The following is a 19,083-nucleotide window of genomic DNA, read 5'->3' as shown; positions in this document are numbered from 1 at the left end:
TCAATCTCCCTTTCCGACCTTCAAGTTCCTGCCCCCACATCTCGCTCATATGAGCCGGTGGTAAGATACTCCAATCACTAAACATGTTGAATCCAATTTCCAGTCAATGAAAAAGCTGAAGGATAGTAGATGGTACTGTGAATGTTTATCAATACGATAAAGGAAAAGCATTGCAAGCTGAATAAGATACGGGTGAATCATGTAGAGGAGACAGGGATAATTGTGTCATTGTATCCTTGGTTGCTGTTGCCATAGTCATCCTTCATCCATAATTGGAAAACAGTTGTTGCATAGTTTGACTTGAGTATTCCACCACCACCCATGGCTGTAAAACACCCTTCGTCAAAGATATAAGCTCTTCTCCCGATTCCATCCAATCCATCCTCATCCTCAGCCGTATTCACGTGACATGACCCATCCTTCCTGCTGACGAGGCGCCAAGTAACCAAAACAACATCCGAAGATAGCCCGTCACTGAAGTTGATCACGTCCATCCATCATCATCATTGTACGTCCAGTATGGCTGGTGAATAGAGCCATGGGATCGCGTCCTTTTCCATCCTCTGTTGGTCTATCCTTTTCTTGGTCGTTTTTCATCGCACCTCAACCAGGCCAAGGTTATTTGCGTACTTGATAATTGGTATGGCATCATCCATTGGAATCCGTATGTATCAAAGCAAGTTGCTACACGTAAATAAGGCTGCTTGTATAGAATGGCTATCTGCTGTCCACGTGAGAAGGCCTCAAGGCAGGTTGTTGCAAGTGAGGAACGCTGTTTGAGACGATGAAGACTTTGCTAATGATAGCTGCTGGAATGAACGTGGTTACGATTGGTTGTGGCAGAGGAATGTGCAACACGCTGTGTAGTATCGAGGAAGGCAGGTGTTGTAGGAGAGTGGCAAGAGGCTGTGTACACGCCATGAACTTGCCATTCAGTCAAAGGCATTCGGATCAAGAGAGTTGTAGAATTGACATGATGGGCTGAAGCAGGACAATCGTTCGCAGGCTGTAGTTGTACTTGAATAGACCAGCAGATGAGAATGGAAGGAAGAGGCACCAAACTGAGAGTGGAAGAAGTGGAAATTAAATGTAGGTTGAATTGACATTTCTGTGTATGAGCGTTGTTCAGTCAAATCCCGTGGGATCAAGAAAGTTGAAGGATGGGAATGCTACGCTGGAGCAGGACAATCGTTCACATGCATCGGATTGGGAAACAAAGGTGAATGGAAGGAATGGGCTATTAGCCGGCAGTTTACAAATAACTTTGCACAATGATTTCTCTGAAATTGGATGAACTTCTGTGTATGAGCGTTTTTCAGTCAAATCCTCTCGAATCAAGAAAGTTGAGTGATGGGCATGCTAGGCTGGAGCAGGACAATCGTTCACATGCATTGGGTTGGGAAACAAAGGTGATTGGGAGGAATGGGCTATCAAGTGGCAGTTTACGTATAACTAATCAATTTGATTCTTCTGATATTGGATGATACTTCTGTGTTTGAGCGTAACTCAACCAAATCCTCTCGGATCAAGAAAGTTGAAGGACGGGCATGCTGGGCTGGAGCAGGACAATCAATCGTATGCATTGGATTGGGCAACAAAGGTGAATGGGAGGAATGGGTTATTAGCTGGCATTTTGAACTATACCTAAATAGTGTACAAGAATCATGCATCGCCTATGCTGACTGACTCAAGTTACACAACACGTCCCTCTGCATCTTTTGCTCTATTATAGTCATACTACTTTACATTAAACAAAGACCATTCTTCATATAGCATCACGCTTACAAACATAAAGACACCTGTATCTCCAAACTTTACAATGAAGCGTGGGGGGTTTTTATTAGAGCAATGTGCTCGGCTTGGCCAACGGCACCTTGGGTGCCAGTTTCACGATCAAGCTTGCCAATCCCAGATTTCGCAATGTCGCCACCAGCCAAACTGGATCTGGGGGTCGACCTCTTCGACGACGACGACCAAAAAAATATTTTTTGGGCTAGTTGCGACATTGAACGTGAAACTTTCACACAAGGTGCTGTTGGCCAAGCCGACCCCATTGCTCTAATAAAAACCACACGTTTCATTGTAAAGTTTGGAGATACAGGCACCTTTATGTTTGTAAGCGTGATGCTATATGAAGAGTGGTCTTTGTCCATTGTCAAGTAGGTGGACCCTGGCAAAGCAAAAGATGCAGAGGATCGTGTTGTGTAACACAGCTACATTTGCATGAATGAAAGGGTCAATGTATAATTACTTTATGGATCATCTAGGAACAGGCATGTATTGCTAGCTAACGGCCACTTTTATCCAATCATCATTGTTGCGAGATCCACTGCATGGGAACGATGCCCCTACTCCAGACATTCATTTCCATGATTAAAGCAGGTTGATCCGAGCTGATTTGACTGAGCTGCGGTCAAAGAGAGATTACATCACTCTGGACATAAAGCACGCTCGATGTAGCTCAACCGATGTAATCTTGTGTGAGCGTAACTCAACCAAATCAACTCGGATCAACCTACTTTAATCATGGAAATGAATGTCTGGAGTAGGGGCATCGTTCCCATGCAGTGGATCTCGCAACAATGATGATTGGATAAAAGTGGCTATTAGCTGCCAATGTATGACATAAAAGTGAGGGTTGCGTACCTTTTATGCATTGTCCCTGAAGTCCTGACTTTTTAGCTGAGTTACCCAAAGAGGTCCTTCTGCATCTTTTGCTCTGCCAGGGTCCACCTGCTTGGCAATGAACAAAGACCACTCTTCATATAGCATCACGCTTACAAACATAAAGGTGCCTGTATCTCCAAACTTTACAATGAAACGTGTGGTTTTTATTAGAGCAATGTGCTCGGCTTGGCCAACAGCACCTTGGGTGCCAGTTTCACGATCAAGCTTGCCAATCCCAGATTTCGCAATGTCGCTACCAGCCAAACTGGATCTGGGTCGACCTCTTGAAACTTTTTTCGACGACCAAAAAAAATATTTTTTGGGCTAGTTGCGACATTGAACGTAAAACTTTCACACAAGGTGCTGTTGGCCAAGCCGAGCACATTGCTCTAATAAAAACCACACGTTTCATTGTAAAGTTTGGAGATACAGGAATCTTTATGTTTTACCTATGCTGTAAGCGTGATGCTATATGAAAAGAGGTCTTTGTTCATTGTCAATCACCTTATTCGCATTGGAGCGAAAGATGCAGAAGGACTTGTATGTGTCACAAAGTGAGGGCCAGGCAAATCTTATTGGTGGAGTGTGCATGATGTATCCTTGTTGGCATTTCCATCTATTCTGCAGAGTTTGGACCCGCGGGAAACGTGATGGACATGGTGTTTCAATTCTCAACCTAAATGGAATGCTGTAAAACATGATCTCGTAGCTGTGTTTGGCATGAGTATCGTTTACATTGGACGTGCATCATCAGCATACATATTCCCTACCATATGAATCAATGCATACTTGTTCACCGACGATATCCATCTTGGATTCTTGTGGGTCGAAAGTGATTCGCCATGGTGAGGTCCATTGTTCGTGCGACTGGTGCTCGCAGCCATCCTCATTATTGACATACTTGTGTTCTTATACAGATTCCCCACGATAGCTAAATGCATCGACAAGGTCAAAGCGATGAATCGTTCTTTTGGCATGCATGGAAATTGGGTGGTTGAGTCAACTCGATAATGCCTTGCGTAATATAGACATGACAAAGTACGTAGCCTGACTAATTCTTGATGTAGAGCAGTATGAAGAAATGCTAGGCAAAGTGACCTGGTGGGGATATGGTTGCCGTGTACGAACAGCGTTCTTGCTGGATTGCTTTTATTGTTCAAACTTGTGTTCTCTACCCGTTGTTCTATGTAATTACGTAGCCAGCACAGATCACAGCATTTGAATGGTCATGTTAAATTAAAGTTGAGTGTAACTGTTGCATCGTAGATTTATGTGATGCAATCGATATCTGTATCACAAAGGGCCGACAACCGGGGGCAACATCCGCCTTTTGCTAACCCAATTTGCCGGGCTGTATTACTCCATACATCTTTAAATCTTTCTTGGGAGGCATGTAACATTCAAAAAGTTCATTAAATGGCATCTTTGAATGGCATGGCATAAAAGAGTGGGACGGGGGGTATCAAGTGGAGAAGGTACTGTGGCAGTAATTGGAAACAAATAGAAGGAATACAGCAGCCAAGTAGGTTATAGATCCTTTTCTGGATAAGAAAAGAAGTCTATTGCCCATTTGCCGTTGAACTCAGAAGACGTGTACCCGATTTCCTCCACTGATTAATCGTGATACGACCACGAGGGGTCACGATTTCTCACACAAATTTGCTTATAAACATCAAGATGCTTTACAGGCTACGCACCTTTGCTAATACTATTGGGAATGAACGTGTGGTGCAAAAGAATAAGGCCGTTTATTATGCAAAATGGGACTGACAACAAAAATGCGTCTACCTATGCTGGATGTTGTCATTAGTAGAATGCCATGTGATACTGATGCACAGATGTCGGCAATATACCTAACTTTGTATTTGAGACAAAGGGACTGATCCCTACTTTTGGGTTTGGAAGGTCAGCAGTGAATAGAAGGAGAAGGAAACACCAACCCAGGGCACTTTGTTCCTCTTTTTCTTTACTCACATTTCATTCTATACATGTCTGCTTCGACAGCCAGTGCAATCTCGACATTGGCAACAAGCACAGCGACTGATTCGTCCCTTGCACATGTAGCAACGACTACAGCAGCAGCCGTTGTTAACAACGATAGCCGATCAGGTCTTGCCAGCATAGCCAAGTTTCTACCGGCGATCCTACTCAAGCTCATTAGCCTTGCTACCATATCGATCCCTCTCTTGTTTTACCGAATCTTGACAATGTCATTCACACTCCATCTCAACTTTACGTCTCTACTGGTTATTGTTGGACTGGGTGCTGTGGGAGCGTATCTTGTTCTTCGATATCGATATTTGAACAAGTACTCGCGTCTGAAACGGATCGAACCTCCTCAGTCAACATCTTCCTTTTTCGATTTGCATCCTGATGATCCCAACGAGGAGGATTCACAATACAAAGCAGGCTTCAAGAATTATCCAGACGAGTTCTTGTCAGCATTTCTTTCATCGATCAAGATCTTTGGCTATTTGGAACAGCATGTCTTTCATGAGTTGGCACGACATTTGCAAACAAAGAAGCTTCTGGCAGGTGATACATTGTTTCGCAATCCTGATCAAGAACGCTCGTTTTACATCGTCGTACATGGACACGTGCAGCTCTTTGTCAAACCTGATAATCATGAGGATGAAGATGATGAGATTGATGATGAAGATATGGCAGCAGCAACAGCAGCAGGAGGAGGGGGAGGGGATTGGACACCCGAGGAGACAAGCGATTATCATTATCGACATCAACAGCAAACGAAGCGTGGATATGATCGATTCAAGAATTATACATTGATCAATGAAGTGGGTGCTGGTGGTACATTGTCATCATTGTTCACTATTTTATCCATCTTCCGTGAGAGTTTCCTGCGTCAAGAGGCAAAAGAACAAGCACGTAAGCGATCCATGCGACAACATTTAGCCCGCATGAGTAATGCCGTTGCACAACCAAGTCAAAGCGAATCAACCATTGCTAGTGGAAATAGTCCTCGACTTGATGCGGATGGTGGTTGGCGTACCGTTTTTCCCAACTTGCAATCAGGATCGGATAGTGAGATGGCACCTTTGGCATCATCATCCACTGCATCTTTACGACATGGCAGCAAAGGATCGTCATCGGTTGTACACCCTCTCACTCACAGCCATCACAACATGGAGCTCGCTGATATTGCTAGTGATATGGATGATGGCGAGGATGATTTACAAAGCCCACGAAAGTTATCGGCTATCCATCGCAATTCATCAGCTTCTTTTGCATCATCAGGAAGATATCGCTCTGTGCATCCAAACATTGTCGCACGTGCTACCGTGGATACCACGTTGGCAGGTAAGCTTTTATGATTGATGTTACAATCAATGAACAATCCATTAACACATGCATTGTAGTTATCCCTGAAGAAGCATTCCATAAGCTGACAGCCAAGTTCCCCAAGGCAGCAGCACACATTGTCCAAGTGATTCTTACTCGTTTCCAACGTGTCACCTTAATGACGGGTCATCGCTATTTGGGTTTGACCAATGAGCTCCTTCGTTTGGAAAAGTTGGTGAATGAATCAGCCAGCATGTCAGCATTACCTGAAAACCTGTTTGTGCCAGGTGGCATGGAAAGATTACGTCGCAAGTTTGCCCAACCTAGCAACGAATCGGGTGATACGAGCAGTCCATCAGTACCATCAGAAATGTCACCTTCTGAAAGCAGCGGATTTATTCAAGCTATGGATATCCCATCCACTCCTTCGCTCAGCATAAAGAGTGGCGTCGTCAGCAGCAACAATAGTGCAGCATCACCTCCCATCGTATCGGGTCATCATCCTCTTGGACAATCACCTCCTCAAAAACAACGCAACAATACCAAGCTTCAAGAATACAGCGTTGAAGATGATGAACATTTACGCTCTGCAGTACGTCGTTGTTTAGCAACAGCACTTGGTATGAAGCCTGAGCATGATGAGCATCACGATATGGATCATGGTCTTTCATCACAAACCTCGTCACCACACCCACGTCATGCATCAACAAGCCAAGCCATGCAACCACCTCCAGAGTCATCTCGATATTCATCACGTTATTATTATCCAATGGATCTATTCTCTGTTGCAGGCACCGCTGACACAAGTGCATCGCCTTCTCTTGGTGCATTAAGTGTACCCTATGATGAAGACATTGATGCTCTTTCCACTGTATCATCAGCTCAATCAGGCACTGATTCAACAGCATTCACGGATCATCATCACCATCACCAAGCACTCTCAGCCAATGATGTACAAATCTTGTTCTTTGCCAAGGATGCAGTGTTGGTCAAGGAAGGTGAACACAACAATGGTCTATTCTTTGTGATTGATGGGTTGCTTGAAGTATCAATGACACCTGCTGATGCTGAGGACATTTCCCTGGAACGCGATCCTGCTGAAGAATCCGCATCCTCTTCATCCTCTTCCCCTGGAGGCAAGCGCAAATCATCGTCGTCACGTGATGATAAACGTAAGGGTCATCGTCGATTCACATTATCTCCATCACCCACACCATCAACTTCAACCTCATCCATTTCATCTCAAATATCAGATCGTGATGCAGCTTCTGGTGTTACGGGTCTCTTATCGGATGCTGAAGAAGCAGGTGGTATTGTACCCATGTTGGAAGGAAGCGAACTTGTGGAGAAGCATGGCCCTGTTCTTGCATCCAAAACACCTGCTGGTCGTGCAAGTCAACAGCCTGATGACAAGGATCCCAAGCACAAGGCCAAGAAACCTCTCTTTGTGATCCGTCCTGGTGGTCTTGCAGGTTATCTTGAAGCACTCACGGGTCATCCAAGCTTTGTCGAGATTCGCGCAAAGCGTGATACCTACGTTGGTTACTTGTCACGCAAGAGTCTTGATCGTATCATTGATAAGCATCCCAGCGTCATGCTTAAACTTGCACAGCGTCTTGTTGGTTTATTGAGTCCTTTGAGTAAGTATGAAAAAGAAGGATGGTAGTCGACATGTCACTCATGGATATTCTAGTTTTGCATATCGATTTGGCACTGGATTGGATGCAAGTCCATTCGAGTCAAATCATTTGCCGTGAAGGTCAACCCAGTGATTCGATTTATATGGTATTGCATGGTCGTTTGCGTACTATTCGTGGCAAGAAAGAAGGTGGTATTGAAATCATTGGCGAATTTGGTCGTGGAGATTGCGTATGTGAATTGGAAGCTTTAGGTAAGTAGATACCCTCACAATGATTAGTAGTAGTACTTGGAAGCTGATATTGGTAATATTGGGATTTTCATAGCCGGCATCAAAGCACCCTCAACGCTCCATGCTATCCGTGACAGTGAGCTTGCTCGATTACCCAAGACTCTTTTCAATGCTCTTGCGTTACGACATCCCGAGATCACTCTTCAAATATCGCGTATGGTGGCATCCCGTTCCTTGGAGCTCATGACCAATGCTACACCGGGTCAAGGCAAGAACATGTTCCGTATCGGTGGTCAACATAGTGGAGCGGGTGGCATGGGTGGTGGCAGCATGGTAGCACCTACACGTAGCAGCAGTTCAATGATGCAATCCGCCAATGTCCCCTATGTGATTACCCCTGAATTATATGGTCACAACAATGCCAATCTCAAAACCGTGGGTATTATCCCTGTCAACGCATCCGTGCCTGTCACCGAATTTGCAGAAAATTTAAAGAGTGCCCTGGTGCAAACAGTGGGTGCTACTTGTGCTCTTCTCAACAGTGCTACCATCACATCCGTTATGGGTAAACATGCTTTCTCTCGCCTTGGAAAGCTTAAATTGGCATCTTGGCTCGCTGAACAAGAGGAAAAGTTCCGCATTGTGTTGTATTTGGCCGATAGTGGTGTGAAATCGCAATGGACTCGCACATGTATTCGTCAAGCCGATACCGTTTTGCTTGTGGGTTTGGGCGATGGTGATCCATCAGTGGGTGAATACGAACGATTCATGATCAATATGAAGACCACCGCTCGTAAAGAGCTTGTTTTATTGCATGGTGAACGATCTTGTACCACTGGCACTACACGTAATTGGCTCAAGGTATGGTATTCAAAGAAAAATGGGTATTAGCGTATCATCATCTAATATAGGTTCTATAGAATCGACTTTGGATTCAAGCACATCATCACATCTTCATGCCGATGCGTAAACATGCAACTCTTGCCAACGAACGCTTGATTCGCCCACCCTGGTTGAGAGAGACTGGACGCAAAATGACTGAGAATTCAATGAAGATGATGAAGAAGGCCAAAGCTCAGCTTGAAAAGTATCATTCAGTGGTGCCAACATTTGGAAGACTACTTGTGGTGAAGAAGAATACGAGTGCACAATTAGGCAGTGCAAGCAATGCAGCACGTGATGACTTTGCAAGGTAAAGATCAAATGCATGTTTATTGTTGGGCTTTTTATAACTCATTGTGTGCCATTGTTATTAGACTCGCACGACGTCTTTGTGGCAAATCAGTAGCACTTGTCCTCGGTGGTGGTGGAGCACGTGGTATCAGTCATATCGGTGTGATCCAAGCATTGGAGGAAGCAAATGTACCCATTGACATTATTGGTGGTACCAGCATTGGTAGTTTTGTTGGTGGATTGTATGCACGAAACCGGGATCTTGTATCGACCATCGCTCGTAGCAAAATGTTCTCGAGTCGCATGACGAGTATTTGGCGTAATCTGATGGATTTGACGTATCCACTTACAGCATGGTTCACTGGTCACGAATTCAATCGCTCGATTTTCAAATGCCTTGGTGATAGTCAAATCGAAGACTTTTGGTTGCCGTACTTTGCAGTCACCACCAACATCACCTATTCACGTATGGAGGTGCATACCACCGGCTATGCTTGGCGCTATATTCGTGCATCTATGTCTCTTTCAGGTTACATGCCACCCATTTGTGAAAACGGCAACATGTTGGTAGATGGTGGATATATGGACAACTTGCCTGTATCGGTGGCTAAGAGCATGGGTGCTGATATTATCATTGCTGTCGATGTGGCCTCTGAAGATGATACAAGTCCTGTGCATTATGGTGACTCTGTCAGTGGATGGTGGGCCCTTTTGTACAACTTTAGCCCCTTCCGTTCATACAACGTACCCAGCATTGCCGAGATCCAAAGTCGTCTTGCTTATGTCAGCAGTGTATCAAAGCTGGAAGAAGCCAAGGTGACCGATGGCACACTCTATGTCAAAATGCCTGTACAACAATGGGGCACGCTCGAGTTTAACAAATTTGTCGACATTATGCAACTTGGTTATGATACGGGTCGCCAAATTATCGATGGATGGCGAAAGGCTGGTTATGCATCTGGATGCCTCGTTATGGAAGATGTCGATTTACCTCGTGGCAAGCAAGTCAAGGGTACTCGTGGTCGTCGCAACAGTATCTAAATGCGCTATCTATTCATGCATTATATCCTGTATACTAGCCTTCATATCCCATGTACAAAAGAAAGAATAAAAAAGTAGTAAAGAGCATCAACATACTGCAAATGATAGAGAATTGTATACACAATATCTAGAATGACTGTCAAATCCATTCATCGATCAAATGATATATTTTCAATTCAACGCAAGAACGAGGACCAAAGTATATATAATAGCTTATTAGAATGTGTGGAAGAAAAAAACGAGAAGCAATGGGACATGTACAAATATGGGGTTTTATCAAATGGTAAGTTTGCCGACTGCATTTTCGATGAGCCGCACGTCGCCGTCCTCCAAGCCATGCAGTACCCTTCGTTTGTTGGCACCTGTCGTAGTCAACCTATTTGGCAGGCCAAACATTGCTGCTACATTGTTGGAGCGTTGGTAAACGAGATCGTTCAATTCCAGGCAGCTCTCCACAAAAGCTTGACGTCCGCTGTGTGTTCGTTCAAGTGATGCAAGCTGGTTACCAATATCGCATTCCATCCAATGTTGTGTTATGGGGTTGATGTCTTCATTAAAGAGGTTGTTGGTGCGCTTGACAAGGTCGATCATGGCATCAATCGTCTTTGTGATGGTGTTGATAGGAATCTTGTCGTGGTCATAGTAGAGAATACTCATGAGATCGGTTGGTAGTTGACGATATGATTCCAATAGAGCTCTAAAAACATCACTACAATGAGTACAAATTTCATGTAGTAGTTTGGGATAGAATGTACTTACGTGATATGCGCATCACAACCCACTGTCAAGAGGTTACAAACGATCCACAGAGCTTCCATTGTCACTTTCCAATCCTCGTCAATGGGATATCGTATATAATATCGCTGAGGAGCCCATGTTGCTGTAGATGGATCAAATACGTGTGAAGGTACGCCAATAGCCGATTCGACTTCTCGCAATATTTGGTCCTCCTCAAGAACTTGTTCCACTATCGGTGATTCAGTTGCTACCAGGTTGGCTACGACCAAAAAGGCATCTCTTCGAAGGCAAGTAGGCGTATCTTGTGACATGAGATTCGAGAGAACGGAAAGAAGTTGCGAGTCGAAGAACATCATGGATTGATCCGTGGGTGCTGATGTGATATTGATGAGCGTACGTAAGATAGGAATCGATACGGTGATGTGTGGTTCACTAAATACATCCTTTAGATCCCGTCAAGGTGCTCAAAACAAAAATCATGTACTTACACAAGAAGTTCAGCGAGTCGTGTTCCTAGATTTGGATCCACCTTCACATCGTGATAGAATGCCTCGACGTCATGTGTGTTGTGTAGAATGCGTGATAATCCCCAGCTATATCCATGTTGTGCTGTAAGAAGCCATGTCCATCTCATTTGTTGCGGTATAACCTACCCTCCATCAACCCAAAGTTCCCTATGATCAAAGAGGATGGCTTTTGATAATGCTTCGAATGCCGGTATGTACTTGATGGAGAGAAAGAGAAAAAAACGAGTTAGAACCATTCAATGACCATGAATCCCTCCCTCCTCATTTACCATATCCCAAAAGTCAGCCGTGCGGAATCCTCCTCGAGCCATATTGGAGATGGACCATGTAAGCGCTTTGATATCGGTGCGTAAATCTTCATTAAGGATGGTCACTCGCTTTGTACTGCCAGCCCAGATAATGGATTCATCATAGGTCTCATCACACACAAGTGAAAGAACATGAGCGACAGCTGTGATGGCACCTTTCCGCATAAGTTCTTCTCGCAATGCAGCTGATTCGCCAGCGAAGTTGGATAATGCCCATGCTGCCTATAGCACTCATTAATGCCGTCTTCTATAGGATAATATCATGCTGTAACTAACCTGAGCTTTGACGCTGATAGAAACACGTGGTGCTTTGAGGCATTCCAATAAGGCAGGGACAAAGCCGGCTTCGATAAGGGGATGAACTTGCGCCGACGTGCCAGCCTATTTTGAAGATGTATCAACGACATGGAAGGTATTTGATATAGAGAGATAGACTTACAGCAATATTGGTAACGATCCAGGCGACTTCAAACTACAACAGTGCGAATTAGAATATGAGAGGCCACCGCATCCTTACATTCCTTACTTGTAAATCCGGCACATTATCTTCAACCAATAGTTCACGAAGTCGTGGTAGGATGTCCAGTTGTAAAATGTCGTTGGTACTCATAAGCGACGCGGTGCCAGTGCCTGAATGTTGACCTCATGAATAGAATCAAATATGTAATTGGTCTCTTTTTTGGCTCCTCCTCTTTTTTCATCCCCTATATTATTACCTTGTGTCAAATATTTTCTGATCATTTGTACAGCTGTGAAGCACTCCTTTTCACGAGGATGGGACGCCTCCAGATATTGTTTGACATTGGGTAGCTGGAATAATGGATGGCGGCGGATATGCATAACCATCATGTCAGTGCTGCTGCGCTTTTCTTGTCGCCACAAAGAGACACCTTCAACCCTCCCTCCCTTGTGCCCTTACAATGCTTTTGTCTACGACATCGCCACTGGAATAGTTCAAGTTGGTTATGCTGACGTTTGCAAGCTTGCGATTGATCTCAGTTAAGACATCTTCAGGTTCAAACTCGTCAATGGTCATAATAGCAAATCGAGTGTAGAATGTTGCTGGTTCAAGCAATAAAGCGGATACTGTGTGAATGCTGCGTATAAAGGAGGAAATAGGGTGCGTTGATAAGAAATACCTTGTAAGAGAAAAATGGGAAGAAAGAAAGAGGGAAGAACCGTGGTTTTCGGACTACCCGCGCATTCCGTGCGTGTCCAAGTTGCTGTTATCAACACACCACCACAAGTTGCCAATGATATTTCTAGACACATGTATCATAATAAAGATCAGTCTGATTCGTGGGATATGGATTCATTCATCCTTTATTATAAGACTATGATGATGATGATGATGAACGTTATTTACGCGCAATGAAATCATTAAAGACACGCTTGAACACGCGATTAGGATATGTGCAACACTGCTCTCGTCACACAAGAGTCATAGGTCGACCCCCATCGTTGAGTCATGATATCCCAATTTCACAATTAAACAAGGTGGCATGGATCGACCACCTGATTCCTCGCCTTTTTTTATATCCTTGTGCTCATTCCAAATGATCCCATTCTTCACCTTCACTTGACACAAGAGCAGATTAGATAATAAAATATCACCAAAGATTAGAGAAGGAAAGTGTGGAAAAGTGTAGTTGAGGTGTGGAATGTGTCAATAAGGTATCGGCATAAAAGCTGCATGCTATATATATAAATGGCAATGGGCTTTCATCCACCAGTGTTCGGAGCTGTCATCATCCCAATCATGCTGCATGAATTGTCCCCACCATCACCATCATCAACTTTTTTTGGTACATGATGCTCTATTGCTGTGCTTTTTCTTGTGCTACAGAGTTCGCAAACGATATCATCTCATCACGTGTCGCTTGATCTATATAACTTAACAAATCGGACGTGCAGCTATCTGGATGAAGGTCTACAAAGGGTGGTTTCAGTGATGAGTTCCAATTGGGAAATTCTCAGATGCCTTACCATATGTATCAAACTTGTCACAACTACATTTTTGATTGAATGCCGGGTTGACAGGGCAATGGTTGGCTACCGAATGGGAATATCCAATTCGATCGAAAAACTGAAGCTTGTTGCGTGGAAGGAACATGGCTGCTGCAAGTGTTCGCACTGGGGCATCTCCCCACCTTGTTAAAGAATCATGGTTGGGTCCTTTGCCTTTTTGTTTGTACCATAATTGCTACTCCCACCCCCCATGTATTGCTTACCGCTCATAAAAGAAGCCACCTTTACGATCGAGGTACGAAAAGTAATCTTGATACGCTTTTGAACGCAAAAACGACGTTTCCACAATCTCGAAATTTGACCATATATGGCACATGTTGTACTCGGAACGCAAATCATCCGTGATCCATGGCATAATCGTCTCATTGGCTTGTAGTAAATGTTCCGGATGTTCCTCCATAAAGTCGCGTGTAGTAGACCACAGGGTGGGAATAGAGTCATATGATTCTCGCATGGTAATTGCAAAGCCTATTATGTTTGTGAAACGTGCACATTCATGCAAAATAAATGAAAGCGTTCACATGGCGGCGTTATACATCACACTTGTGGACTCACCCAATGTCTTGTTATGATTCTTCATGAATCGAAAGGGATCAAATTCCATATCACAGCTGTATTCTGCTCCAGGCTCCACACGCCATACATAGTCAACGTCTCGGAATAAAGGATGGTGGATAAAGAGACCTGATTGGTACCTAAATGAGCCAAATCGAGTAAGTTGCTGGAATTTCCTTCATGGAGACAACAACAAATAATGGGTTCTTTGTCGCCCTTTTTCCGACTCATCCATTTTACCAACCTAAGCATCTTTCGGAACGAGAGACTACCACCCATATGCAATGCGGTTCGGAACGTCATGTCGAGTATCTTGTTTTCAGCCAAGGGGATATCAATCCAACTAGGATAATCCCATGCTGCCATGTCAGTCTTGCCAAAAAAGATAGGAGCATCAGTGACTTTGCGGATGAACTTTCGAAAGGTAGGTGAGAAATCTTGGTTGTTCAACAAAATCCAGGGGTATTGATAATGCTTGTTAAAACGATCCTCCACACTCCTCATGGCTGCTCGTGCATCTTGTAAATTCTCATTCCGAATCACCATATACAAAGCACCACGCACAGCATGCCGTTGCCATGTTGCTGGTGGGATAAATTGATCGGGAGACGTTTCAGGTTGCAAATGTTGAGCCATGTCGTATTCTGATAAAACACGTCGTGCTCCTTGGGATGATGTTGTTGTCGTAGTAAGGCGCTGCTGTTGCTGCTGCTGGCTATGGTTGCTGCATAGTGAAGATTGCAACAAATCTATATCCCCCATATCGATAGTAGCCACGTTGCTAGGTGATACCATATCACGTCCAAAGAAAAAGACGACCACAATGATACCAGCGATCACCAGAGCTTGGAACATTTGTCGCATAAAAGTACGACGTGCAGGCCTTTTGGTTAGGGGCGACCTCAAAGCTGTATGAAATCCTTCGCCATCCAAGCAGCACATTGGATACGATGGACGAGAGGCGTTGATTATGTGTATACGTGGAGAAAGCAACAGCAAATGCTGCTGTATGGAATGGTATATAAAGGCATTGACATGGTCCATAATAAAATCAAGCATCAGTGCCAGGCATGCAGCTTGCATCAGCAAATTGTTACCAAATTGATTCTCCCGCGTCTTTGAAGTTTATCTTGCATCGTCTCTTTTGTCCATTGTGAGATTGTTACAACACGTAGGTGCATTATTCAATTCAACAAACAACCCCTCGTAGTGTTGTCCATAATAATGCATAGAACAAGAATGTCATATCTTCTGCATAAACGCACGTGCATCAGCACTTTTATTGGCCATTGCTCTTTTTGGCATATATCAAACGAAATCGTGTTGACACATTTCCTGTATTCGCTTCATCAAACGCTTGTTTCACGGTCTTGTCGTATTCATCCTCTGCCACCGACACCAATTGAGTCACCATAACCTTGACGGCAGGCAAGGCCAAGTGCTGGATTGCGAGAAACAATTCACCTGCATCCTTACCCCATGGTCCTAGATCGAATCATACAACGCCTATTAGCTTGAATAACGTAACTATAAAAGATACTCACCAATTGGTACGTCGTAATTCACATCCTTGATATCAACGTATCCTGCATCCTCAAGGAACCCAGAAACCTTGTCAGCAATAAACGAATCTAGATTTCGCTTTTGCATCGCTTCATGGACTACCGAGTCATTATTATTAGTAGGTCCAATGATACGCTTAATGACTACTTACTCCAACCACCGATATTTTTGAAGGCAGGGGTAGCGTTGTTGAATTCATTGACCAATTCAAGGATTTCAATAGCACCATCAGGTTTGAGCACCCGTTTCATTTCACGCACCGATTGAACGTATTGTTCTACCGATAACCCCATCACAAGGAATCGCTGGAATACAAAGTCAAATGAATCTTGCTCGAAATCCAATCCAGATCCAGCATTCATAATCTTGAAGGTAACGTTGGATGGCATGTTCTCGGTGACAAAGACATCTGCCATATCAATGCCAACAAATTGGGAGTTGGGGTACAACCTGGCCATATCCTAGAGGAGACTTCATTACATAAATGGCTACCTTTTCTCATACGTCTTTGACTTTACCAATGTCCACCATCCAGGGCCACAACCAACATCAAGTACGCGGATGCCTTTTTCAAGCTTGTCATGCATATCGGATTTGTAAAGGCTATGCAGTGTAAAGAATACGTCAATACCCAACGTTGTCAAGACGCTGCAAAAGGAAGCACAAACCCATTCATCAAGCTCCTAAGATAATAAAATGAGCCTCTTGATTCATACACACGCATGAATTTGTTACAAGTCTACTTACTTCCACAAGTCATGGTTGAGTCTCAGGCGTTCCACTTCACCTTGATCGCTAGGTAGAATGTAGGCTACATTTTTATCAGCAGCAACACGACGACCACCGCTCCACGAAAAAGATGTCTGGATAATTTGCCGAGTCATTCCTCTTGATAATGGTGGGCATTGTGTCGTTGCAGGTTGCTTTTATGTGTTTTTCGCCAAATGCAATTTCTTTGTGCATTGACGATGTCTATTGGCTGAAACGCTCAATAAAGATCTCCCAGCAGCTGCAGCTGGCAGCTGATTCACATCCCCTTGCTCCTTAGAAAACGAAGCACATGGCACAATTCAAGTGAATAGGCACCATCATCCATTCCCTCGGATCATTGCTGTTTCACACTTTTCATCCTCAACCATCCATGTCATGTCCATAATATCCGATCATGTATCATAGATCACACAAAGCAAGTAAAAGATGTACATCCACAATGGATCGTTTATATGCGAGCTAGCTGTAACATACACCTAGCTACCATCGTCGTACATTGCGTCCCAACGTCCATGGATAAAGGGTTGTAGTGTATGTCCATCCAGCCGGGTAACTTGGGGATAACGCATAAGCTGACAAATGATGCACAGTCAATAGAGCTGATAAAAGCGGCAAATCGTCTGCATCAGTATCGTTGATCAATAGAACTCAAAGTCGAAGTGGCAAGAGAAGTCGAGAAAGGCGATGGTGTTGTAGTAGATTTGGATGATCGTTTGGCGAAGATATTGGTGGAATGTCCTGTATCTTGTATTCATGTAAGGCGAGGATTTAGCCGATAACAATGAGCAAAAGCATGGTGTAGCAAAGACGTTTATAGTATGGTGTCCATGGCAACGTATCCCTCCTGATCCTTTCCTGCAAAATGATGTAGCTGATAGAGTATCGCGAAATCCACCCGAGTTGAATCGAAAGATAATATTGTCCATTGATCTAGGAAAGCACAAAGATATAGTATCCAAGAGCTAGCTGAAGGGCACCTTTCACACAAGCAGCCATTCTGTTGAAGGAAAGTACGGTACGCTAAGTTGCTTTCACGCTGCGACATGGTAGTCATTGGGAGTGAAAAAGGGATGATGACTTGAAAATGATTGGCAAGCGCAATGTCATGTTCGCTAAAGTAGCCCTTTGATCCACATCGTTCACAAGAGATAGTTTGAAAGGTACAACGAGCTGCTCCAAAGAGGAAGATACATCGATTCGGGAAGCTTCTATCGTTTGGACGTGCATTGTGCAAAGGTGAATGGATGCACGTGAGGTGGTACTTCATGCATATGGCGAATTATAGGTGGTTGGATGCTGTTGATGATGGTACATGGTTGACAGGTTTCAGAAGAGATCATGATAGTAGCTGCCATGGAATAGCGTCAAGTACGATAATCGCATGCAACAACCGTTCACGATGATGGCATCAAGCATAATGGTCAAGTTGACAATCGATGCGTAAGAACAAAGGCTCTCTTCCCACGCGTTGTATATACCCAGATCCTTCCATCCCATGCAGCAAAGCAATATCCATATCCATATCCATATCCGTATCGGTATCCATAGGAAGTCGTTTGTATTGAAGCAAGTTGCTACGCGTAAATAAAGCCGCTTCTATACAATGGCTATCTGCTGTCCACGTGAAGGAAGGCTGTAAGCCAAGTTGCTCAAAGTAAATAACGCTGTTGGAGACAATGGAGTGAAGCTGCTGCAATGAATGCTCTTACGTTTGATTGTGGTCGAGGATTGTACAAGAGATGGTGAAGTGTCAAGAGCCTCGTGTGTTGTAGTAGAGTGACAAGGCTGTGTACACGCCATGGACTTGCCATTCAGTCAAAGGCTTTCGAATCAAGGCAGCTGTAGGATTGGCATGATGGGTTGAAACAGGGCAATCGTTCGCATGTGGTAGTTGTAGTGGAATGGGGCAACAACGAGAATGGGAGGAAGAGGGAAGAAGTGGAAATCAAATAGGCGGGACACCTCTTGTATAAATCCACGTACACTGTACACCAATTCTTGATTATGAGATTGCCCCTCTCGAACCTGAAACTTTCACACAAGATGCTCTTGGACATGCCGATCAATGTTGTATTAAAAAAGACCTCATGTACATTTGAAAAATTGGAATGGGAGGGTGCAATGTGGGGTTGACTATGTAAGTCGGAAATGCATGTCAGCCCCAGGTTCATGTTTTATCGAAATAGTATGTATTACCTTGGGATTCCCCATCTGTAACCTGAAACTTTGTCAGAAGGTTCGCTGCACCATGCTGATCAACTTCATTGATTTAAAAGTCGCAGGCTTCATTATGAACACTTAAAATGCGGGGTGGTCCAAATGGTAGATGACGTGAACAAAAGAGCGGACGGCCCACCGCCCCGAAGTTGCCCACTTCCACCTTGAAAATTAGTCAGGATGGTGCTACGAGCATGCTGATCCACTTTTTTCAAATAAAAACCTCACGCTTCATTTGAAAATTTGGAACGAGAGCGTCCAAAAGTTTGAAAGACGGAGACATTCGCAGGGTCTGTCTTTCAAGAATTGACACATCCTCTGTTTG

At 44.0% G+C, this 19,083-nt stretch overlaps 4 protein-coding genes across 4 annotated transcripts; 1 reads left to right on the top strand and 3 right to left on the bottom strand.

Annotated features, from left to right (window-relative positions):
• Positions 1-4,655: 4,655 nt before the first annotated feature.
• Positions 4,656-10,051, top strand: O0I10_001581 (uncharacterized protein; the record flags this gene model as incomplete). Its single annotated transcript, XM_058481675.1, has 6 exons — positions 4,656-5,985; positions 6,045-7,607; positions 7,661-7,858; positions 7,932-8,698; positions 8,758-9,029; positions 9,094-10,051. The coding sequence occupies 6 exons, from the start codon at positions 4,656-4,658 to the stop codon at positions 10,049-10,051; spliced, it is 5,088 nt and encodes a 1,695-aa protein (XP_058347532.1).
• A 276-nt stretch (positions 10,052-10,327) lies between these two features.
• On the bottom strand, positions 10,328-12,896 carry O0I10_001580 (uncharacterized protein; the record flags this gene model as incomplete). Its single annotated transcript, XM_058481674.1, has 11 exons — positions 10,328-10,748; positions 10,811-11,221; positions 11,278-11,382; positions 11,443-11,513; positions 11,586-11,846; positions 11,901-12,005; positions 12,064-12,096; positions 12,151-12,254; positions 12,341-12,434; positions 12,544-12,686; positions 12,764-12,896. 11 exons carry the CDS (start codon positions 12,894-12,896, stop codon positions 10,328-10,330), a joined length of 1,881 nt encoding a protein of 626 aa, XP_058347531.1.
• A 545-nt stretch (positions 12,897-13,441) lies between these two features.
• On the bottom strand, positions 13,442-15,149 carry O0I10_001579 (uncharacterized protein; the record flags this gene model as incomplete). Its single annotated transcript, XM_058481673.1, has 5 exons — positions 13,442-13,554; positions 13,611-13,774; positions 13,856-14,120; positions 14,208-14,347; positions 14,452-15,149. The coding sequence occupies 5 exons, from the start codon at positions 15,147-15,149 to the stop codon at positions 13,442-13,444; spliced, it is 1,380 nt and encodes a 459-aa protein (XP_058347530.1).
• A 337-nt stretch (positions 15,150-15,486) lies between these two features.
• O0I10_001578 (uncharacterized protein) lies at positions 15,487-16,654 on the bottom strand (the record flags this gene model as incomplete). The annotated part of the gene is made up of 5 exons (XM_058481672.1): positions 15,487-15,692; positions 15,752-15,868; positions 15,922-16,231; positions 16,289-16,373; positions 16,518-16,654. 5 exons carry the CDS (start codon positions 16,652-16,654, stop codon positions 15,487-15,489), a joined length of 855 nt encoding a protein of 284 aa, XP_058347529.1.
• Positions 16,655-19,083: the final 2,429 nt, after the last annotated feature.

The sequence above is a fragment of the Lichtheimia ornata genome (assembly GCF_029851405.1).
Source record: "Lichtheimia ornata isolate CBS 291.66 chromosome Unknown scaffold00004, whole genome shotgun sequence".
Classification (NCBI taxonomy): Eukaryota; Fungi; Mucoromycota; class Mucoromycetes; order Mucorales; family Lichtheimiaceae; genus Lichtheimia; species Lichtheimia ornata.
Note: the sequence above shows the minus strand (reverse complement) of the source record. Positions and strands in the feature narration are given on the sequence as shown.